This window comes from Eublepharis macularius, chromosome 2, assembly GCF_028583425.1.
Source record: "Eublepharis macularius isolate TG4126 chromosome 2, MPM_Emac_v1.0, whole genome shotgun sequence".
Lineage (NCBI taxonomy): Eukaryota > Metazoa > Chordata > Lepidosauria > Squamata > Eublepharidae > Eublepharis > Eublepharis macularius.
This window is the reverse complement of record NC_072791.1, coordinates 124,834,010-124,859,263: the sequence shown is the minus strand read 5'-3', so window position 1 is coordinate 124,859,263 and position 25,254 is coordinate 124,834,010. Positions and strand designations below refer to the sequence as shown.

Genomic DNA, 25,254 nt, shown 5'->3' with positions numbered 1-25,254 from the left:
TGGCCTTCTCTCCCTGAAATGCTGGTCATTTTGCTGCTGCTGCAGACCCTATCTTTGAGACTCATAACTATTGCTTTGTCCTCCTTTCCTTCCAGTTTTCTCTTAGTTAGCCTCATATGTGTGCTGTGTGTGGTTTTCTGTATGTTTGCCCTTTTATTTCTCTTTAATAAGAGAAATATGGCTGAACATCTGCTGGTTCATTTTGAGAGTTCTCTTAAGGGAATAATCCCTGTAAACATAGGTGGAGAATCCCAGTTACCCCCTTTCACTTATCCCCTTTAAGCTAATTCCCTCAACTAATGAAAAGACCAACTATTTGGGTAACACTCCTACTTGAATGGGGCAATGTATAAGCAGCAGGCTTGCTAAGGGAATAGCCACGCCACTGCTTTGGTGGGATGAATTGTAGAGCATGGATCAAGGGGCCAATGCAGTTTGGTCTCAAGACAGACCCTTGAGCAGTGTACAAACGGAAATGATTGTCCCACAAACACATGTACGCAAGAGAACCTACCCTTAATCTAATCTACAGCTCAGATGATATTCTTGTGCCCTCCTCACAGTTTTGAAAAGCAACCCAACAAATCATAAAACATGCTGCAGCAATCTACAATAGAAGATCCTGAGACAACTATATGATTGCAGTTCCTCAGGCTTTCTTGTGACAAGCTCCTCTAAAAAATCATCCCCTAAAAAAATTATTTTTTCAGACAACTGAGTCTCCCTTACCTTCCCAGTCCTGCATGTATGCTGCCTCTTCAGCTTCTTTCTCTGGGGAGATACCATCTATGAGTTTGCCTTCTTTCATGACCTTTGTAATTTCCCGGAGTTGCTGAAGCAGTCTTTTCTCTTGGTCAGTAGTGGCATTTTGGGCACTGCTATGGAACAGGCATCAAAGAGCACAAGTCAAACCTGCTGATGTTTGTGAGTGAATGCATTTTAGAAGAAAGAAGAATGTACTTGTGAAGCTACACACAACCATACAAACCTTTGAGTGTGCTGGGACTCTCCAGTACATACTGTGGCCATCTTCCTGAGTGAGGGTGGGGAGGGGGACAGATCAAAAGAAAACAAGGCATGGGCTATGTTGAACCATTGCAAGCACTATACTCAAAGGAAGGAAACACAAGGGAAGCAGAACTCTTGATGTGCAGCAATGATAATAACTTCATACACCTTGGCCCTTTTCACACTGCTTACCTGCTCCCAGGACGTTGTGAAATATCGGGCAAAACCTGCGGAAGATAGTGTCTTCTCACAAGTTTTGCACGACATCGCACAAGACTCTCGCGAGAAGATGCTATCTTCTGCGGTTTTTGCGCGATATTTCACAACATCCTGGGAGCAGGTAAGCAGTGTGAAAAGGGCCCTTCTTGCACTACAGTACCTATGCCTCCCAAGAAACCACTGTTTTAGAATTGTTGTTTTATGGTTTTAATATTTGTATTATATTTTTATAATCTGTTGTACCTCGCCCTGAGCCCACTTGCGGGAAGGGCGAGTTATAAATGTAATAAATAATAATAAATAATAATAATAATAGTGTGAAGCTCTACATTATAAACACGTCACTCCACATTTGAAGAACAAGTGGTTTTTTCCCTTGCGACCTGAATCAGGTAGGTTAAATGACTGGGTAAGTAAAAAAACAATGGGAGGCGAAAGTGATGCATAAGCTAATTTATAGGAACTGTTTGGGTGCTAGATTTTTGGCCAGATTTTTAAAAGCTGCTTTGATAGGACAGATAAACTGTTCCAGCTTACCCATTTCAGATTCTTGCCCAAAGAGAATATAAAAGTTAATTTCCCTGAACGTTGGTCTGAATTTCAGGATTTAAACCAGCTTTTAAACACAGAAAGTCTGGGGCAGTTAAAGCATCACATGCTGGTGATCAGTTTTAAATTCTTCCTGGGTCATAAAGTTTCTTGGATGATTCAATGAACTTTGTAAGAATAATGAGAAGATAATCAAGACAACTCTAAAACACATTATAAAGCATAACTTGGGATGAAAGTTCCTCACTGCCAGCTTGCATGGAAGAGTCAAATGAATATATGAGTCCAAATCCAACGCCACTGGTGTGCAAAAACTAGTGGATCTGGGTGGAGAGACATCTCTCCCTCTAAGGATATCTCCATCCAAGAATTTAGCTGGCTAGTTCAATGAGGCACAAGGGCAATGGCTTTCATTTATTTATTTATTTATTTATTTATTTATTTATTTATTTATTTCATGTATAGTCTGCCTTTCTCACTGAGACTCAAGAAGGATTACACAGTGTGAGATTAGTACAGTCAATATCAAGGACATTTCCATGAACAATGCCATAAGTTAAATAAATACATTTTTATTTATTTTTTGCCGTATTTCCACCCAGCCTAGGGTTCCCAAAGTGTTCAAAAACATGAAAACAAGCATTTGAAATACATAGTATAAACACAATTAAAAACAACACTTAAACACTCATACACAGGAAGGAGGGAATGCCAGATAAAATGAGAAAATCTTCACCGGCTGGCAGAAAACACTGATGGTGGACAGACAAATCGCCCTGAGGAGGGAATTCCACAGTTTTGGTGCCATGACCAAAAGGGTCCTCTCTTGGGCTGCCACATGTCTAGTCTCAGATAGCAGGGCACCAAAGTCAGGGCTTCTGATGATGAGTGTAGTGGTCAGATAAGTTCATATGCAAGAAGACTGCTCAATCATTCTTGGCAACTGGAATTGATAGTGAGCAATGGCCTCAAGCTCTATAATTTTATATAAATGTTGTTAATTATGTACAAATCTAATAAGTCATTAGAGACTCCATCTCATGATGTTTCTAGTGTGGCATCAGTGCTGAAGGAGCAGCATGTGCAATGCTTTGGTATAATATACCTGAATCTTTCAGTTATAATCTTGATGCAACAATCATTGAAATACGTACAGGAAGTTTAGTGAAACAGAACTTGTAAAGTTCAGTGAAATAGAAATGTAAAACTAGGAATTTATTTAACTTTAGCTTTTACACTTAGATAATACTAAAAAAATAGGAGATAGATAACAGATACAAGCAGAATCCTTATAATAAACATAAAATATAGGATATGTAAATATAAGATAAAAGATCAGCAGTCTCTCATTTTGAGTCATTGTAATAAAAGTGGATTATATATGAAGTAATAAATTAACCAAATCCTTAAGCATTCCCTTTGGCTAAACTATGTTGATTCCAGCGTTCAAGAAGAAATCTAACTTCTAAAGCAATGGTTCACTGACAAAGTCCAGTTTATGTGAGGGCAGAGAAAGGGAGAGACAAGTAGGAAGCCAACGGTGACAAGTGGCTGAATTGCATAAACTGATTTGAAATAATGTGCCAAATCTTCAACTGAATCCTTCCTTTAGTGATTAATTTTATTGCACACAGTAAAAGAAACTCTTAACACTTTGTGATAATAATTACACATCGTTTTTATTATAAAATAGACCCAAAGGCATTAGTGGCTGGAAAATAAATGGGATGAGTGACCTTTTACGTATTTTCATCTATTGAAAAGGATCAAGTGACTCATAATTTTTATCATCACTTTGTCCCATGCTGATTAAATATCACAGAAAGAAAGCAATAGAACCACTTATGTAATTTTCTTTCACATTAAAAGACGCCAGCAGACAGATGTGAAACAAAGAAAGCCTCTCTGGTTCTGATCTCATGGAGTTTTTGTAAAAAGAAATCCAACTTCTTGTTTACAATGGTTGCCCTCCTGAACTCTGTCCCAACAGCTGAGGTATGCAACTGAGGTTCAAACTCTTCCCCCTCTAAACTGTGTAGACATTCTTAAAATAGTCAAGTTACTCAGCTTTGTAGGAATAGGAAGTTCTGAAGTAGATGAAATTATCCACCAAAAACTAAAGTCATTTATGCTTGCAAAAGTGTATAGGGATGCAGTGGCACCTTTGGTAGAAGATTGTGATCTTGAGGAGTGAGTGGTGTGCCACAGTCCTTCCATCTTGTGCCCAGTTGCAGACCGGGGCTGAATATTCCTTTCTGCCGTTGTAAAGTGTCTTTCTTTTAAAGATCTTGTTTTTCACTCTAATGTCGTTTTGTCTAAACATAGTGTCATGCTATTGCATTTAGGAGTGAGGTGTTTACATTAGCACCTGGTATGAGGGTTTTAGGGAGTATAGTAACACTCTTCATCATGGATGCTTGCCAGATGTACTGCTTATCAGTTGGCCTTTCATATATTCTCTCTCTCGTTGAAGACAGGAGTAAACAAGTACCAGGTGTAACTATGTAACTTAGTATCCATATAAGTCTTAGAAACCCCCTCCTCCGTTGAACCTCAGCTTAGGCTGAACTGCAGAGCAGTGCTGCGCAACCAGCCAGAACCAGGGGTCTACCTGTTGTTGTCTCCAGGGGTCCCTGATAGCAGTATAGGGGCGTAAGCATACGCTGTGTTGTGTATTTTTTTTCTGTTGTTTTTGCATTGATTCATTTCTTTCCTGAACCTTACTGGAAAAATTTAATAAATCTGCTTTCCTTCCATACTTGTGTGTTTATTGTCTTCAAAAGAACTATTTGCTCCTTGGCAAAACAAGGGAGCTGCAAAAAGGCTATTTCAACTAGGTAGCATTCATCTTAATACTAGCTGCTATATGGCATGGGAGGTGGAATGGCCAGGATGTTTGTGAGGCTCAGCACCTCTCAACACAATTCTATGCAGAAAATAAATAAGGTGCAAAAAATGTTCTTTTTGGCATTCTCCGTTACTAAAAAAAGAAAAGGCTATTTTAGTTTATTATGGCAGATGCTGTATTTTATGGAATATTGAGGCACTTACTGTCAGATTCAGTAACCCCTCGATACTTTTCCAACAGAGCTATTCTGAGGGATTAAAAAAGCCTGACCTAGCTCATAGTATTATATGCCTAAATTTGTGTTTCTAAAATATCATCCAACTATATTTATATTCTGAGAGCAAATTGGCACCCCCGATTGGGGTTGGTAGCATCCCCTTTCATTAACACCCATTTTTTTCCAGCTGATGCTCTGGAAAATGTATTGTCGAAGGCTTTCACGGCCAGAGAGCAATGGTTGTTGTGGGTTTTCCGGGCTGTATTGCCGTGGTCTTGGCATTGTAGTTCCTGACATTTCGCCAGCAGCTGTGGCTGGCATCTTCAGAGGTGTAGCACCAAAAGACAGAGATCTCTCAGTGTCACAGTGTGGAAAAGATGTTGGCAGGTCATTTATATCTACTCAGGAGGGGTGGGGTTGAGCTGAGTCATCCTGTAAGAGTTTCCCAGGGTGTGGAATGCTAATGGCGGGAGGCTTCACTGTATCCTGAGGAGGTTCTTTTGCATATGGATTGGTGCTTGATGTGCTAATCTTCTCTGCAGGGCTATTGTCGGGTATAGAGTGTTTTGTTAGCCTGGTGTTTTTCAGAACTGGAAACCATGCTCTGTTCATTCTTAAGGTTTCTTCTTTCCTGTTGAAGTTTTGCTTATGCTTGTGAATTTCAATGGCTTCCCTGTGCAGTCTGACAAAGTAGTTGGAAGTGTTGTCCAGTATTTTGGTGTCCTGGAATAAGATACTGTGCCCTGTTTGAGTTAGGCTATGTTCAGCCACTGCTGATTTTTCAGGTTGTCCAAGTCTGCAGCGTCTTTCATGTTCTTTTATTCTTGTCTGGATGCTACGCTTTGTGGTCCCGATGTAAACTTGTCCACAGCTGCAGGGTATACGGTATACTCCTGCAGAGGTGAGGGGGTCTCTACTGTCTTTTGCTGATCGTAGCATCTGTTGTATTTTTCGGGTGGGTCTGAATACTGCTTGAAGGTTATGCTTTTTCATAAGCTTTCCCATCTGAACCAGAACCATACACTAGGTTTGTGGGGTGCTGATTCTAGAGCTGTTTTTTCAAAATGTTCCATGTAGAAGTTTGCTATAACTGGGCTGAGAGGGCTCCCCATGGCCACCCCATCTACCTGTTCATAGAATTCGTTATCCCATTGGAAGTAACTGGTTGTCAGACAATGATGGAATAAGGCTGTTACATCCTCTGGGAAAATCTGATTAATAAGTGCAATAGTGTCTTTTACTGGAACCTTGGTAAACAGGGATACAACATCAAAACTGACAAGTATGTCTTGTGGACTGAGTTTCAGAGAACTGATTTTGTTGATGAAATCTGCTGAATCTTTGATGTAAGACGAGGTTTTCCCGATGTAGAACATTTCAAAATGTTCTACATGGAACATTTTGAAAAAACAGCTCTAGAATCAGCACCCCACAAATGAGGTTGATGAGGTTTTTGAATCATCTCAACAACATCCACCAGAACATACAATTCACAATGGAGAAAGAAATCGAGGGAAAACTCCCATTTCTGAATACCTTGGTCATCCGCAAAGCAAACTTTCAGTTAGGTCACAAGGTCTACAGGAAACCAACTCACACTGATTGGTACTTACACAAAAACTCCAATCACCACCCCCGACAGAAAAGAGGCATAATGAAAACATTAGTGGATCGTGCAAGACGGATATGTGAGCCGCACTTTCTCAATGAGGAAATTAATCATCTAAACCACGCACTTCAGGAAAATGGCTACTCCAGAAATGAAATCAGAAGAGCAATCAAACCCAGGATGAACCAAACAACCAAGGAAAAACCGTCTCCTACAGGAAAAGTGTTTTTGCCATATATCAAAGTAATTACTGATCAGATGGGAAAGCTTATGAAAAAGCATAACCTTCAAGCAGTATTCAGACCCACCCGAAAAATACAACAGATGCTACGATCAGCAAAAGACAGTAGAGACCCCTTCACCTCTGCAGGAGTATACCGTATACCCTGCAGCTGTGGACAAGTTTACATCGGGACCCCAAAGCGTAGCATCCAGACAAGAATAAAAGAACATGAAAGACGCTGCAGACTTGGACAACCTGAAAAATCAGCAGTGGCTGAACATAGCCTAACTCAAACAGGGCACAGTATCTTATTCCAGGACACCAAAATACTGGACAACACTTCCAACTACTTTGTCAGACTGCACAGGGAAGCCACTGAAATTCACAAGCATAAGCAAAACTTCAACAGGAAAGAAGAAACCTTAAGAATGAACAGAGCATGGTTTCCAGTTCTGAAAAACACCAGGCTAACAAAACACTCTATACCCGACAATAGCCCTGCAGAGAAGATTAGCACATCAAGCACCAATCCATATGCAAAAGAACCTCCTCAGGATACAGTGAAGCCTCCCGCCATTAGCATTCCACACCCTGGGAAACTCTTACAGGATGACTCAGCTCAACCCCATCCCTCCTGAGTAGATATAAATGACCTGCCAACATCTTTTTCACATTGTGACACTGAGAGATCTCTGTCTTTTGGTGCTACACCTCTGAAGATGCCAGCCACAGCTGCTGGCGAAACGTCAGGAACTACAATGCCAAGACCACGGCAATACAGCCCGGAAAACCCACAACAACCATCGATGCTCTGGAAAGTTTATTTATTTTTGCCTAGACATGACACCAATGCAACACGCAATGCCATTTCCACACACACACTCCATTCTCCTGCTGGCCCAGATACATGTGTGGGAGGGCTTAGCCAGCAAGAGAAGGCATTGCAGGAGATAGAGATACACACCAGCACACAAAGACAGTCAAACATCCCCATTCATACTTCAATGGAACCCAGGGACAGCTGTGTGGAACCCACGTGCAAAATTTCACTGCTCTATTTAAATTCTTTTTCTTTAATTCTTTTGATATTTCTTCAGGTTTGCAGAGATCTGAATTTCTTCCTGAAAACTTTAGTTTTGCAAAAAACAAACAAACTGAAATCTTAAAAAAAAACCACCCCAAAATAATAGAAGGAGCACTTGTACCTTTAAGAAATAGAAGCCTTTTGAGATCTCAGTGACCATTATGGTGGGAACTAGGCAACAATGTCAGCATTACAACCTTGGTTTCTGTTAATAAAAGGTGGGAGGTCAGCCCTTTCCAGGTCTCTTTTGGCTTCCCATTCCATCCCTGCTCTACTCTGTCCTGCCCTGGAGCAAGGACTCATCAGGGCCAACAGCAACCAGTGAGCAACATGCTACTATGCAGGTTGTGAGGCTCACCCAGGTGCAGCAGTGGCTACGACTTGATGCTACACAACTTGCCTGGGCCCAGCAGCAGCCCCTACTCATCTTGCACAAATTAGCTAGGCCCAGCAGTAGCCACCACACAACTCACCTGAGCAACTTGCTATCACACTATTTTTGCAACATGGCCAGACTTTTCTCAGAAAAAGGCTGCCAGAGGAAGGGAAGGAGGGAAAGCTGAGAGCCAGTTTGGTGCAGTAGTAAAAGTGTCTAACTAGAACCCAGGTCCAAATCCCCACTCTGCTACAGAAGCTGGCTAGGTGACCTTGGGTCAGTCATACAGGAGATGGAACAACCATTGCCACCACAAGCAAAGGAAGCGGTGACTGTAACAGTGGTAGTGAAGAGAGGAGGTAGTAAGGAAGGTGGCAGAGGTGCCAGTGCTGACTAAGTTGAGGAGGCATTGGCACCACTGCGAGAAAGTAGGCAAGGCAGTAATGGGAGAGGCAATTGGGAAGAAAAGGGAAGGAGGAAGCACAGCAGGTGATTTGGTGGTGGGAGACCAAGGGGAAGAAAGTCAGCATTGGCGGGGCAGAAGGAAGCTGCAGGACGAGTTTAAATGATCTGTGGGGAGGGGAGGATAAAGAAGATGGGTGGCAGTGAAAGCTAGAGCGAGCCACAAAAGAAATCCAGTATGCAACAAGACAACCAGAAGATCCTCCTCCCTTTCCCAGCCATCACCAGGGACAGAAGGTGGACAAGTGGTAGAGAATGGGAGGAAGAGACTCCACTTGCTGCTGCTGCCTTCTCCTTCATTCCCTCTCCCTACACCTGCCGCACACAAGAGAAGGCAGGCAAATGCAGTTGCGGTGGCCATCAAGAGGCAGAGGAGGAGGCACCACTGCCCTAGTCTCATCAGTAAGAAAAGGTGGGAAACCAGCAGCAGCAGGAAGATACAGCAGGAGCTTTCCTCTGTTCCCCATCAGTTTCTCTGTGACTATATATTACTCTGAATGAGCTGATGACTGCTGCTGTCTCTGTCCTAGCCCTATGTCAGAATGCAGCAGTCAAGTGACTGAGGAGAACAAGCTGAAATTGAATACAGGCAAGACAGAGGTGATGCTGGCTGGAAGGGCCACTGCTTAAAATAGGATTGTCTTCCTCCCATTGGTAGCGTCCAACTTTCACTGAAAGATTTATAAAAGCTTTAGAGTCTTGCTGGAACCTGGTCTCCTGTTGGAGAAACAGATATCCATGACAGTGCAGGGGGGAGCCTTTTTCTAGCTACTCTAGGCTCCCTGTTTTCAAATGTCTGGTCTGACAATGCTGATCCATGCTTTGGTAACCATAAAGCTAGATTACTGTGGGATCCTCCAAATGATGCTGCCCTTGAAGTAGATGTGGAAATTGTAGTTAGTATGAAATGTGGCAGCCTATTTGTGATCATGGGCTAGCTGATGGGATGTGTCACTCCTGTTCTGAGTTCCCTACACTGGCTGCTGATTAGTTTCTGTCTAATTCAAGGTGTTGGTGGTCACTTCTAAATCCTTTCCTGACCTGAGACCCACATACCTGAAGGACCACATTCTTTCCAGCACAGTCTGTTACCAGTACTCCACTGTCTCAAGCACCTTCAGCCATAGTCCAGGCTTGGATTTCTTCAATGGCTGTCCCAAGCCTCTAGAACAGCCTCCTGGGTCAGGGGATCTCCTACCTTCCTGGCTTTCCAGAAAGGCTGTAAGAGACTTTCGGGGCAGCTTGAACCTACAGAGAGGGAATTGCCCGCCCATGGGACATAGACTATTTTTAGTTAGGTTTTTAATGTATTTTAAATAGTGTTTTAATGTTTATTTTAGTTCTATCAAAAATATTGTTTTGATACTGTTATCTGCCTTGGGTCCAAGGATTACTAAAAGGAGGGATGCCGTTGAGTACCAACCAGGATGATAAGAACACAAAACTCCTGTGGTAAGAATTCAGGTATTTAAAATGCACTGTGCAAATAAGCAATTTCAATGTATGGTGTAAACACTACTTACAACTCAATCCAGTACAACATAAACAATGCAATAAATCTTATATAAAGTGCAAATCCAAGATGTATATACAATTCTTACAAAGTGCAACCATACAATGAAAAGTTCCTTCCACAATATTGTCCCAGAGGCTTAAATCAATCATTAGATCTCTCTTGTTTTCTTTGAAGGATGTTCATCCCCAGCAATGTACCTTTAAAATGCATGCGGTTAAATGAGGTAATCGGCAGGGTTTATTATAAAAGATAAGGGAGTGTCCTCCCTCACTACCGATGTTGTAGATGTTGATTGTGGAGAAAGGAATACACTGGAACACCAGACATGTGAGTATTTAATATCAGTATTAATTGGCAGTATGATAATCATAATTAGAGATGGGCACGATCTGAATTACAATAAAAAATACTCCACGATAATGGCTATCTCCCAATCATGACCTGGTGGATCGTTGTCTTCCACGGCAAACGATTCAGCAGTCGGGACTCCGGGGAGATCGTGATAGGACCGGGAAGCTAGACATTTAGGTGCCAACAATCTGTTCCCCTGGCAACGGAGGCAGGGGAATGCCTGAGCTCTGTTTGAAACTTGATAATATTTCCCCTAGTGAGGAAAAGCTCTTCTCAGTGTTAACTCTTTCAAAAACCCCTTGCTTTGAAAGCAGCTATCAAGCTGTTTTGCACTCCTCTCCTGAGTTTGTTCAGTGCTGAAAGAGTTAACTGAAAAGAGATATCTCTCTCCTCCTCCTGGCTTCTCAGCCCAGTGCCTGCTTTTTGCAAGAAGTTGGTATGTGATTTGATGTTTCATTTGTGTTTTTCCTATTTAAAAAACCGTAGGATCCACGAGGATCCATGTGGATCCCAGTTTTACTTTCTTCCTGTTTAAAATATGCTTTTGGAAGACTGGCTGCTTGCTTTTAAAATTGGGTGGGATGGAGGATTCTATCCCTGCTTTTTTTAAAAAGCTGACTGAAACTTGTTGACGGGGTGTCTCTCTCTCTCTCTATTTGGAGGCAGGGACTTTTCCCCCCTCTGCTCTAAGTGCGTGCATGTGTGTGTGTGTGAGAAAACGCCGGGTTAAAAACTTTTCCCCCTCTGCTCTAAGTGCATGCATGTGTATGTGTGAGAAAACGCCGGGTTAAAAACTTCCCCCCCTCTGCTCTAAGTGCATGCATGTGTGTGAGAGAAAACGTCCCCTCCCTGAGGGGAGGCGGCTCGTCGCAGGGTTAAAAACTCCCCCCCCCCGCTCTAAGTGCGTGCATGTGTGTGTGTGAGAAAACGTCCCCTCACTGAGGGGAGGCGGCTCGTTGCTGGGTTAAAAACTTTCCCCCCTCTGCTCTAAGTGCGTGTGTGTGCGTGTGTGAGAAAACGCCGGGTTAAAAACTTTCCCTCCCTCTGCTCTAAGTGCGTGCATGTGTGTGAGAGAAAACGTCCCCTCCCTGAGGGGAGGTAGCTCGTCGCAGGGTTAAAAACTCCCCCCCCCACTCTAAGTGTGTGCATGTGTGTGTGTGAGAAAACATCCCCTCACTGAGGGGAGGCGGCTCGTCGCTGGGTTAAAAACTTTCCCCCCCATCTGCTCTAAGTGTGTGTGTGGGGGGGCCCTCCGATCCCAGATCCCAGATCGGAAACGGGACTTGATCGGAGTGAATCGGTGATCTGAACTCGTCACCAGTGTGGATCCACGAACAGCTTGATCGGTATTTTTTTTTGGATCGTGCCCATGTCTAATCATAATACATACAAGGATTGTATATTTTAGGGCAAATTGGCTGAATTTGAACACTCTTGATAAAGCCCTGCAAAACAGGATTGCTAGTGCCTGTTGAGTGGTTCTCAGCAGCTTTTGGACCCTGTCTACACCAATGTTGGTGGCCCTCCTCTACAGTGTTGCCTCGTCAATTCTTATTGAGAAAAACAGAGGATTAAAAACCATCCTGCAGAGGCTCTGAGGACTGTGCCCCACCCCAGTAGGGTAGTAGAAGGACACTTCCTACTCTCTTCTCTTAAGTGTTCCTCATATATATTTTGGAATTGCAATATTGTGGAAGGAACTTTTCATTGTATGGTTGCACTTTGTAAGAATTGTATATGCATCTTGCATTTGCACTTTATGTAAGATTTATTGCATTGTTTATTTTGTACTGGACTGAGTTATAAGTAGTGTTTACATCATACATTGGGTCCAAGGATGACTGGGAGAAAGGCAGGTATATAAATATAATTAACAAACAAACAAACAAACAAACAATGTTTGCCTTTAAAAAGGCTAGGAAGAGCCAATAACAGAACTAGTGTCTTGCCTAGTTAAGGCCTTAGTGTCTTGTACAGGTTTAGCTAAAAGAGAAATCCTAAATCCTCTTACTTTGAAGTAAGTGGTTTCAATGGGAGTTGTAAACATGCTCAAATTGTTTTACAAGACAGTGATGCAAATCATTCATATAAATAGATCATGATGGGAAAAGAACAGCCTTATGACCTATAGTTTAGATTTGAATATAAGTGAAAGGTGAAATGTTAATAAAATTTTACTTGAAGGTGAGCAAATAAATTGAGTTCATCATAGTATAGGGAAAAGAGCACCTGAAATTCTTAAGAGTGTTTATAGATAGTGTTTACAGATGTATTGTCGAAGGCTTTCGACAATACACCAGCCCGGAAAACCCACAACAACCATAGTGTTTACAGATATTTCTAATATTTGGGCTAGAAAGGATGAATCAGACAAACAAAGTACATACCAGTAGCTTAATTACGTGGCATGCAGAACAATTTCTCAGTTATTTGTACTTTCATAAGCTGGGATATATGTACTTTAAAAATATTTTACTTTTATTTAAAATATTTGTAGAACAATGTCCTCGATGCACCACTTAAAGCAGAGTCTCTGTTCCATGCACCCACTTGGTGGGGACAAAATGAGTACCATGAAATATAAATATGAGGTTTTCTGTTGGATTTTTATAACAATATTTTATATAGCTTCAAAGACGTATTACTCTGTTACATATCATAGTCTTTTTTTCTGATTTCTGCCTCATGTAGACCTACAAACTAGCATAAACACCTATTAAAAAGCATGTCTATAGACTCCCTTTAATAGAAATTTAATGTTTTCATTTAAACATAAATCTAGAAAACATTAAAATAAAAGAGCAGAGGCAGTGATGAAAAAGTAGCTACTAGCTATAAAAGAAACAGTTACTGTTTGACATCTTCAAGGGATTTACACTTTGATGACTATAAACACATACTTTTTCTTTGAAAAATTCTTTTTGCTTGTTTTTATCAATTAAAACCCATTCAACTTCTGATGTAAATACATACCTTTCACAGTTGGGTCCCACTCTATTAATTAATTTTTCCATAGCTTCTTCAGTCTGTCTCAGCTTATCTTGGAGTTGGGCTAGCTCATAATCAGCTGCAACACAAATACAGTCCCAAAGGGCATCAGTAGTAGCTCCAAAAACAACAGCAGTAACTGAATGCACACTAATGGAAGTGGAACTACAAGAAGTGGTTATATGAGCCCTTTGGTAGCAAACACAACAGAACTAATGGGAATAACATTTTCTTTTTTCCACACTGAATGAAAGAAAGAAAAAAAGACTTCCCTAAGGCCAGGGAAAGTCTTCAGAATGCACGCAAATACTCAAATGGAGCCACTGGCAGAATGACTTGCTGATTGTGAATGCCTAAGACAATAGTGGCTGCAATGTAGCACATAACCCAGCCTAACAATCTCCACCATCTTCAGTACAAAAGTCAAGTTACGAATCTTTGTAGCCAAGAGTATTAAGTACGCAGTCTTATTCGTACCTACTTGGGAGAAATCCCTACTGAACTCAGTCAACCACCATGCATATGATTAATAGCATTCAAAAATAACATTTGATTTATATACTGCCCTTCAGAAGAACTTAATGTCCACTCAGAGCACTTACCAAATTTGTTATTATTATCCACATGACAATCAACCTGTGAGGTGGGTGGGGCTGAAAGAGCTCCAGAAGAGCTGTGACTGACCCAAGGTCACCCAGCTGGCTTCAAGTGGAGGAGTGGGGAATCAAACCTGGTTCTCCAGATTAGAGTCCTACTGCCCTTAGCTACTACACCAAACGGACTCCTGTGAATAATGCTGTGAATAACAACTAACAAAGGGCTCAAGGGTTAATGCATTTCATTAACTACCCATGATGAAACACAAATTGGCTGGATATAGAAGGACAAGGAATAGTGCAAACTTGCAATCTATTTGGCTTTAAAAGGAAGTTATAGATTCATGGAGGAGTCTATAAATGGCTAATAGCTATGGTGCCTAAATGGAACCTCCATAAACAGGGACAGCAAACCTCTGGATATCAGTGCTAGGAGGCAGCATCAGGGGGAGGCCTTAACCTCTGTGCTCTGTTTGTTTGGATCTCCATAGCAACTGGTTGTTTGCTTTATGAAACAGTATGCTGAACTAGATGAACCACTGGTTTAATCCAGCATGCTACTGCGTCTATATCATTAAAAAAAAATTATTGTACTCTTCAGCATGGCATACATTCAGATCCTCCTATATTTTGCTTACAATAACCCAGTGGGATAGGTTAAGATGAAAGAGAGTGGTCACCTAGTAAGCTTTATGGAAGAGTGAACATTTGTTCCAGAGTTGCCAAGATTCTAGTCCAACACATTATCTAATACACCATATTGTCTTTTTGTCTCTCCAAGTTTCTCCAAGTTTAGCAACCTGCTATTTTCCAGGGCATTATCTAGTTAAAACAGATGCAGAAATTAAAGAATCGCCTACACACAACTATGCAGTTAGGATTCCAGTAGGTTGAACTAACAATGATCTCTTTCACACGCTTGAACTGGTAACGTGAATTATTTTGGAAGGCAAGATGCAAATATTTTGAAAAAGGCAACTCTTGCCCTCAGTACTTTGCCATCTGAGACCCGATTCTGTGAAGATTCACATGATTCTACTGTGCACGTAAAACATTCAGAACCACATCTTAATGAAATTAAGGCCATTCAGTGACATCAAGGGCAAACTATATCCACACCTTTCACTTTCCCTCCATGTACTTTACCATCTGATGACTGAATTTCTGTTTAGGTAATACTGTAATGACTATAGTTCTTTTGGCTGGTATATACCTTTGCTGCTTGATTTTATTATTATAATCTACCATGATCATAATCAACAACACCCCCACCTCCACCATCGTGCTCACACAGCCTCATCTATTAAGATTCAGGATTTATTCCCCAAAAGAAAACTAATTTCTGGGCTCAGTTTAAACAAGCTTGGAAATCATACTTACTGATTTTCCTGTTCACAGTGCCAGGTGCCGAAGGGGGACACTTCCGTTCAGCTGTTGTGATTTTCCCCTTAGAAGAAAGCTATTAATTGAAAATGATTACAATTGTGGCAATCGTGGTAAAGGGGTCTCAAAAAGGCATCAAGAGGTTGAAGAGAGAAAAGCTAAATAATGTGAAAAATGAGAAGCTTGAAAAACTTTACCAGTTGTGTTCAAGTAACAAACAGCTGTCAAGATTTGCCGTGGACAAGTGACACTACATAGAAACTAGTATTTTGTTCATGGTATACTCCCTACCTTTGGGAACAGAATACTCGCTTTAAGATGAGTACAGCTCTTGAAATCTCTCTTATCAATATCTGCTCAGTGGCTTTCTTTTGTGTGGCAACAAAAATGATTTTCTTGCTATTCAAAGTCTGACCTCATAGTATCAGAATTTGCCACAAACTCTCAGCCTTCCATTTGTATGTTTAGTAATTGCAGGTCATGCTTGGTTCCATGACCTACAACTACTGTTGCTGCTATAGAAAAAAGAAGAAAAACACTAATCTGTTGCCAAATCGTTCAATTCTGTCCCATTTTCAGTAAGATGGAAATAAAAACAACCTTTATCATAATGACTTCTATAAAGCTATTTCAAGATTTAAAACATTTTCGAGAGATCATCTTGATGCAGCTATTATTGTAATGCTAAAGTGTATACTCTTACCTTAAAAAGAATGTACAGAATGTATAAAAGGATTCCAAATCCATATATTGGTATGACTTGTCCCACAAGACCTCTTCCACTGCCACTACTACCACCTCCTCCGCCACCAATGCCTCCTCCACCTCCCTTGGCCTTGGCAACTGCTTCCGCTAGATGAGACCTTGGAAAACTGGTAGCTGGTGGCCTGATTTCTGGAGACACTTGATGTTGCATTGTTGGTGAAAGCCGGCTTGTCTTTCCTAAAAATCAAAGTTAAATGATCTATTCGGAAACAGGTATCTCTAGCTTAAGATTTGTTTCTAGTCTGTGAAAATAAATCTTAGTAAGATGTTCACATAATTATGTTTTTTACTTGTTGATTATAATAATTACACAAAAGCTTAACAGTTGGAAATTTGTTGTATGCCATAAGTATCAATGACATCAGCATCAATGGAGGAAGAACCATAAAAATAGCAGGAGTTTCATTTGATGTTCTGGAACTCTGCAGTTTCCAAAGACCATTCTTTTTAAAAAAAAATTAAACAATTTGCTTCCTTGGCAGAGGGAACACCTTTCCCAAACACAACTAATGAACCTGACTGGGCAGAGTTCTGCCTTGTGTGAATGTATCACTTATTTGGCTCTCAACTACAAATTGTAGATTACTGTAACCACCTGCTTTTACAGAAATGTCAACACAGAGACACAGCAGCCAAGTCAATATGGCAACTTTCTCAACCACTCCCAAGAGTTTTCCTGATCATCTTTACAAGAACTATGATTTTTTCTGGTAATGTTCTCATGATTTCTCATTTTTTACAGGTGTCTTCCGGAAGCAGGCAATGGCAAATCACCTCTGTTAAGTCTCTTGCCATGAAAACTGTGCCAGGAGTCACCATAAGTCAGCTATGACTAGAGAGCACATTCCACCACCACACAGGTGTCTCCATAGAGTGAATAGATACAATCAACATGTTTAATTTCCAATGGAAAATATTCTGTAGTATTATCATCTTTTCATAATTAAAAATAACTACAAGACTTGTAACAATTTCTCTCTCACATCTTGGTGACATTTTCTATAAAACTACTTGAATAAACTTGCCATCATTCCATTCTGGAAAGAAATGGCCAATCTTCTCAGTACATGCATGTGGGATGTACTTATTTATGCTCTCTCACAGAGACTGATGGATCCAATTAGATTCCAGAATGCTCTGTGGGATCCAATGCCCCCTGGTGGTTTGTTGGATGAGCTGGGGGAGGACTGGCATATCCGTCTCTCTGAAGCCATCGAGGATATCACCCCCCATCACCCTCTCCGCCTCCGCACCAGGCGAGCTTCTTGGTATACGGAGGAACTACAATGGATGAAGTAGAAGTTGAAACTGCTTGAGCAAATGTGGCAGTGTTGTTGGAATGAAAAGGCAAGAACATCTTATAGGACGTTTATAAAAGCCTACGAGGTTGCAGTGAAGGTGGTGAAGAAGGATTTCTTCTTTGCTTTCATTGCATCCGCAAGCTCACTCCCAGCAAAACTGTTTAGAGTGGTTCAGTCCTTGGTCTCCCTCTCCAAGGGAGATAGCCAAATTACAAATTCGAGTATTATCTGTGAGACTTTTGGGAGCTATTTTGCAGGTAATATCTTGTCTCTTCACCGTAATCTGCTGGCCATGGCTGATACAGTGCATTAACTGGAGCCCCCCTGGCCATCTTCTGGGCTGGCATTGAATCATTTCAGTCCACTCTCCTGGGATGAGGTTGACAGGATCCTGCAGAGGGTGAGGCCTACCACGTGTCCTCTGGACCCCTGCCCATCATGACTGGTGAAGGCCAGCACAGATGGGCTACGGGTCCCTTTGAATGCCATTGGCAATCTGTCCTTGAGCTCCAGTTTTTCCTGGAGCATTGAAGGAAGCCATGGTGAGGCCTCTCCTGAAGAAACCATTTTTGAACTCCACCGACCCAGCCAGTTACCACCCAGTTTCAAACTGGGTAAGGTGAATGAGTGGGTGGTGGCAGAGCAGCTACAGGTTTTCCTGAAAGATGCCTCTGTCCTGGGCCCATTACAGTCCAGCTATGGGATGGAGATGACACTGGTTGTCTTCACAGACAAGGTTCGTAGGCACCTGGATCGCAGTGGGTTGGCGTTGCTTGTGCTACTAGATCTTACAGCAGTGTTCAATAAAGTTTACTATGATCTGTTGACTCACCGCCTCACCAACGTGAGGCTTTGAGAGTTTGCTTTGCAGTGGCTTGTCTCTTTTCTCCACAGTTGGGGACAGAGGGTGGCACTGGGGGAGAAATTGTCAACCCGCCACCCATTGGTATGCGTCGTGGGCTCTGAGTCCTCAGAGGATGAAGACCTCAGGGAGGATGACAGGGGAGAGAGTATGCCAAGCCCCTCCAGAGTCAGCCGCTTGGAAGACCAGCAGGGAGGCGAACAGCAGGAACCCTTGCCAGAGTAGGCTGAGGAATCCAGGGCAGACTCAGAGACAGAGGCTCTTCCCCTACCTGCAACAGCAGTTGAGACCAGGGCAATATCCCCACCAAGCTCCCCTGGGCCTGAAAGGCAGCGTAGGGTGCGGCAGCGTCTTGCTGCACAGGAAAGGAGACGAAGTGCAAGGCTTCAGGCACTCAAACCTTGAGGCTTAACAGGATGCAGCACTGCCCTGGAGGTGATTGCGCTTAAGCCGGGATGCCCTTACCCTCATTGCAGACGCACCTGCGCACAGACCTGCCCGGTTCTACTGCGACCCAGCTCTGCTCTGACTGCTGTCTTGGCTCTGCCCTTTGAATTCAGCTCCCTGGACTATGCTCCCTGCTTGCTCCCTGGTCGGCTTGGTTATACTCCGGACACTTAGAGAAGCTTGAGGCAGACTCCCCACCTGCATTCCAGCACAGTATGCTGTGTCCTGCAGGGAGCAATAATCTTCCCAGTGTTATTCATCATCTATATGCATCTCCTCGCCCAGCTGGTATGGTTTCAGACTAGGGTGTCATCAGCATGTAGACGACACCCTGTTGTATCTGTTGATGGGCAAATGACCTGGTTCCACTCCTGATGCCTTGGCTACCACTTTTGAGGCCGTGACTCAGAGGCTGAAACAGAGTTGATTGAAATTGAATCCCATGAAGATACAGGTCCTGCACTTGGGTTGTGGGTTGTGGGTTGTTGTTTGGAAATCTGGCTCCCAACCTTCAACGGGGTGCCACTTGTTCCCATTCTGATTGTTAGAAATCTGGGGGTGATCCAGGATGCCTCGTTGATGAAGGCCCAGGTCTAAGTGGCTGCTAGGTCTGCCTTTTTCTATCTGTGCCAGGCCAGGCAGCTAGCCCCTTACCTTTCAACCCATGACCTAATGACAGTGATGCAGGCAACAGTCACCTCCAGATTAGACCACTGTAACTCGCTCTATGCAGGGCTTTCCTTGGTCCTGGTCCTGACATTACAACTGGTCCAGAATGTGGCTGTGTGTGTCCTTATGGAAACACCACATAGGGCTCATATAACACCAGTTCTGTGCCAGCTGCACTGGCTCCCAGTGGAGTTCTATATCAGGTTCAAGGTGTTGGTGTTAACCTATAATGCCCTTAGCAGATTGGGACCAGCATATCTGTGGAACCGTCTCTCCTCATATGTTCCCTGAAGGGCACTCCGCTTGGCCAAGAAACAGCTGCTGGTGGTCCCTGGCCCCAAGGATGCCCACCTGGCCTCGACCAGGACCAGGGCCTTTTCACTTCTGGCACCAATCTGGTGAAACTCTCTGCCTATTGATACTAGGGTTTAGCGAGATTTGCCTCCTTAAGATAGAGATGTTCCGCCAGGCATATGGCTGAGGTTGGGACAAGGGCGGGCCCCTTGCTGGTCTCCTATTGAGGGGGGTTGATATCCTTACCTGGTCTTCCACTGACACATCTTGAGTTAGATGCTGCTGAATGTTATGTTTTTAACTGTGATTTTACTTGATTGTATTTATATATGTTGTCATACACTCTGAGACGCTTGCAGGAAGTACAGATTATAAATTTAATAAATAATAATAACAAACAATAATAAACCTACCTAGGGGGTGATAATATACATCGTAAAGTGGACAATTTGAATTACTGCACAGAAGTACATTCTGTTCTGTCAGAATTTAGTCATATCAAGAGAACTTTATAGAAGAAACTGGTTTGTGACAGTATCCAAGGATTTCTAAGAAGTTAAAAAATGTAGTTTATTGAAGAAGAAAAGGCTGTTCAAGATGATGTGTATCACGGAACAAATAGCTTAACAGAAAAGCAGGATAAAACTACAGTGTGTGATTGCATATCTTTTGGTGCAAAAGGAACCCAGAGGCATCTCTGTGGATGTCAGAAATGGACTGATATTCTGATGGGCCTAAACAGGGGTTATTTCGTAGAAAAAGAACTGCAGGAACTCATTAGCATATCTCATTAGCATATGCCACACCCCCTGCCATTGCTGGAAGTGTGTCAGAAGGCCACACCCACCCCTCAGGCCCCTTTCCCCAAAAATCTCCAAGTATTTCCTGAAAATAAAGCAGAATGAACTCAAAGCAGCTTACCCTCCTCTGGAAAGCCAGCCCCAGCACCCCCACTTGCACTCGGTCACTCATTCACTTTCACTCACAAGTCACAAATGGCTTGCACTCACTCACTCACTCACTCATGAGTTATGAATGAAAATAAAGCAGAATGAATTCAAAGCAGCTTACCCTCCTTTGGAGAACCAGCCCCAGCAGCCCGGCTTGCACTCCCTCTGTCCCCCTCTCTCTCTCATTCAAGAGTCATGAATGAAGCAGAATAGTAGAAGAAAGGTTCAGAATTGGGATATCTTGGTTTAGATATCTTCAGCTGAAACACCTGTTCACCAAGCTGATCAGGTCCAAGGATTTGCTTCGGCCCCTAACTCCTTTTGAGGAAATTATTTCGAACGGGGAAGATGGTAAACAAGGTAGGATTTCAACCCTTTACAAATTATTATTAAGGGTGTCACATAAAGACCCTCTGCCATACCAAAAAAAATGGTCTGATTCTTTAAAACGGGTTATCTCAGAATCCGATTGGAAACATATATGGAATTCCCCTTCCAACAAATCTAGTTGCTGGAATATTAAACTCCAATTTTACAAGCTACTGTCCAGTTGGTATTTAACACCACATAAATTGAATCAGATGAACAGGTTGTTGAGCCCTCTGTGTTGGAGATCTTGCAAGCAGGAAGGCACGACCCTACATATGTGGTGGGAATGCCACTATGTTCAGGAATTTTGGAGAGTGGTTCACAAAGAGATATTCAACATGATGGGTCTTTCATTGCCATACTCCCCAGAATTTCTTCTATTGGATTTTTGGCCCAACTCTGTGTTAGGTAAGAATACCAGAACTCTTGTCTCAATATTAGTTGCCTCTGCTTGTCTGGTCATTGCTGGGAATTGGAAATCCCTCAAAGGCCCATTGCTAAAAAAATGGTATCAGAAAATTTGGGAGCAATATCTGATGGGTAGGATTATGCATAATCCGTTTTTTGGGAACTTGCATATGGCAGTCCCTTTATTTGAATACGATGAGATCTGGAAACCAATTTTAGATGTTTTAAATGCCAAAGAAGTAATTCCCCCCACGCGACAAAGTTAAAATGCTCATTTATTGTAATTCTTGGGTTTTTAACAATTTGCCAAGAGTGGTTTTGATAATGTCTTTTATGGCTTAGTTTTAATCCCTTTCTTGTTTGTACAGTATGGTTTTATCATTTCTTATATTAAATTTGGATAAATATAAAAAAAATGAATGAAGCAGAATGAACTCAAAGCAGCTTACCCTCCTCTGCAGAGCCCACCGCTTGAAGGCCTGGAGGATGGGCCACGTGGCTGCCCCCCCCCGCACAGCTGCACCCACCCCGGGTTCCAACCAGGGAATCCAGGAGATGGTGATGGGGTGGGGGTGGTGCTGCAGCTGCTGCTGCCTCTGCCTGCTGCTAAAGACACGGGCAGTGGGGAAGGAATCATGTGGGCGGGGTGAAAACTCACGTGACCTCTTTTCAGATGTTCTGGAACGCCATTCCGGTGCGTTCCCCTTCCAAATGAGCCCTGGGTCTAAATGATATATTGTTGAAGACTTTAGGAGTCAATGTCCAATGCAGGATCAACATTTCAGACATTCTTAATCTGATGGCCAAATATGCTAGGTCCTTGTATACATTCCTGTAGATACAGTTGTAATGGGAACACTGAAATTTTTAAAAGCTCATGGACCCTAGCCCAAGTCAGAACTTAGCTAACAAATTAAAAGCTCAAACACTGCAGCTGAGAAAAAAGATTTCCAGTGTTATAAAAAGATTTCCAGTGTTATAAAGGGGATTTGCTAAGTTGCAGTTAAGAACTAGACAAGAGTCAGTTGCTGAAAGACTGAGTATCTGAAAGTGAAAAAAAGAGAAATTAAAGATATGTATGATTAAACTGACCAAAGTGTTAAGTGTCAATGAAGGTCTCTTGGATGGATTAGAAAATGGGGGTCAGGAATAGCTTACAGACCTGTTTAGAAAAGAAATGCTGCTTGAAGCAACATGCAAATATAATCTGGGAGACGATGAGACAGAAGTGTTCAGGGATTGCTAAAATTTTGCTTAAGCCTTTGTTTCATGTGTACATGTGACAGTGCACGTAACAAGAATGTGTATGGAAATAATAGTTGAAATTAATAAGAAACATTTTTCTTTAAAAGGGGACCATCTAGCCAATGGAAGCTCCGAGGAATCCAGGGAAAGAGGCACCCAGAGAGAAAAATGTCATTCCGAGAAATCAGGCTCATTTTGAGGCTCTCCAACTGCAACAGGAGCAAAGCTAGGCATAGCTGTGAGTGCTAGCTTCACCCTCACCATCTGAGAGGAGTCTAGATGTGCTCTCTACCAATGAAGTGGCCACTGTTTCCCAAGCATGGTGTAATATATTTTGTATGCTTTTACTTGATTACTTGCTGTTAGATAGTTTGCTATTGAGCTCAATAAACCAGTTTGATTCATAAATCTTTCTCTGTGTGTGTGTGTGTGAGAGAGAGAGAGATCTTGTTCTCATTAGAATTCTAAAAAGAACCTTCAGCACTGTGGCTGACTCAGCAGAGTTGAGCTAAGTGCATGAAAACTGGTGTTATCCTGCAGGAGTGTAAGAGAAGCATAGCACTCACGTTAGGCAGGACAGGTATTTGAAGGTTAAGGACCATTTGGGGGAGGTGCTATTTACATAGCATAGCTGGTACACATATGGGCTTGATCTGTGATTAAAAATAAATGAATCTGGTAATCATGTAGTCAATTTATAAAATAGGATTTCTCTCCTAACCTTCCTGCAGACTGATGTATATTTGTGTCTTCAAAAACACAGAAGCAAGTCTTGATCCCAAAACAGTTCTCAATCTTTCCTTATCTACATCATTCTCTAAAACCATGTGAGGTCTATGTTATTGAATTATTAAAATGCACTACACAAGATACAGACTTTTTACTAGAGATTTTCAATAATATAGTAAGAAAAACATTGTACCAAGTGGTTGCTGAGGCAACAAATGTACCACATCACTTCCAGTGGGGATTAAAAGAATAGTGGTGGATGAACTCTTAGACAGATGTTCGGTTCAAGAGAAATGAAACAAAATACAATAAATAGGCAGTTTCAGGCAAGTAGCCATGTTGGGTTGCAGTAGAACAGCAGGATTTGAGTCCATTGACGCCTTAGAGACCAACAAGATTTTCAAGGTATTAAGGTGCCACTGGACTCAAATCCAATAAATAGGCTGAATTTTTAAAGCAAACTTATTTATTCAACTCTTCTGTGACTCATTTTTGATCTTTTAAAACATAGAGAACACATTCCCTGTGGTGGAAGTTATTGTAACAAAGCCCCCCTCTCCAAACTGTCCTGAAAAAGAAAATGAAGGTATTCAAAATTCATGGCAAATGATAAAGGGTGTGGCCAGGTTATTGCATCTCTTCTTCTAAGAGTGACATCTGAAAGTTACTCTTCTAAGACCACTGACTTCTATAAACAGGTGCCACTGTGTGTAAAAGATGGACAACTGATTAGAAATTTTGACAGCTAGATATTGAGGTGTTCAGATTAAGACTGAATTAGATTTTGCCACTAAAGTCAGTAGCAGCAAAAGATCCAGACAGGCAATGCGCCAACTGTATACCTCTGCTTAGTACAAACCCTTGCTGCAGTTTACTGGGGAAAGGCACAGTTCTTGCAGTAATCTGAAGATTCAGGGAATATGCAAATACACTTGAAGCAGAGGTATTTCCCATATTAAATCCAAAATGCTGCTCTACCACTCACTGTTTATATTAATGCAACTGAAGTTACATTGGTTAAAAGATGAAAAGAGTAGTAAAGATGTGGTGAGGATGAATGAAGCAAGTAATGTAAGCACTTTGTATCCTAAATATATGGCTATGTTTGCAGAATCAGGGTGAAATACAGAAGGCAAAAAATTGTACAAATACTGAAATTAAATGTATATCAACTACAGGGATGGTGCTGGCTATACACAAGAAATTATTCATTGTCATGTACAATTACAGTCATCCATTAGTGGAAAGACTAAAACTAAGCTTACGGTTGTGACGGTTGATGCAAATATCAACTGACTGCCCATTTTTTAAAAAAAACCAAGAACACACATGAAGCAGTAACAGTAAAAGTTATTTAATTTAAATTATTGTTTATTTCATATAAAATATCCAAAGCAATGAAGGATAAGCAAAACAATTATTAACACGGGAGTTTTAAAGAGCATATAAAATTGAACATGACAACTGTGATGGAACTGTGATGTTCAATGTTCAAGAACTTACCAAACATAATAAAATTAAAAATTAATATAATATAAAACAAATGTAACTGTGATGGTTGCAATACTATGGTATTATTTTGTTGCTTTTCTGATGGTATGTTAAAGATGTTTAATGCAACTGACATACAAAAGTGTTGCTAAAAAGTAAAATTGTGTAATTTAGACACTGAAGCATAAATAAAACAAGATTGTCATGTTAATTTGTTAGATTACTACTAAATGGCATTCCCGGAATTAGAGCAAGAAGTACATTAATCATAAGACATTTACAAAAAAGTACAATT

General features: G+C 41.7%; 1 protein-coding gene across 2 annotated transcripts in view; it reads right to left on the bottom strand.

Moving 5' to 3' along the window:
• Positions 1-25,254, bottom strand: part of RIC3 (RIC3 acetylcholine receptor chaperone) — a 36,136-nt gene that overhangs the window by 8,153 nt on the left and 2,729 nt on the right. The window contains exons 2-6 of one of the 2 annotated variants that reach the window (XM_054971477.1): positions 16,133-16,371; positions 15,427-15,505; positions 13,436-13,529; positions 989-1,033; positions 730-878 (exon numbers count right to left, since the gene is read on the bottom strand). In XM_054971477.1, the coding sequence (XP_054827452.1) occupies positions 730-878; positions 989-1,033; positions 13,436-13,529; positions 15,427-15,505; positions 16,133-16,371 (606 nt within the window). The remainder of the gene's footprint in view (positions 1-729; positions 879-988; positions 1,034-13,435; positions 13,530-15,426; positions 15,506-16,132; positions 16,372-25,254) is intronic. The other variant, XM_054971478.1, reaches the window with a different exon arrangement.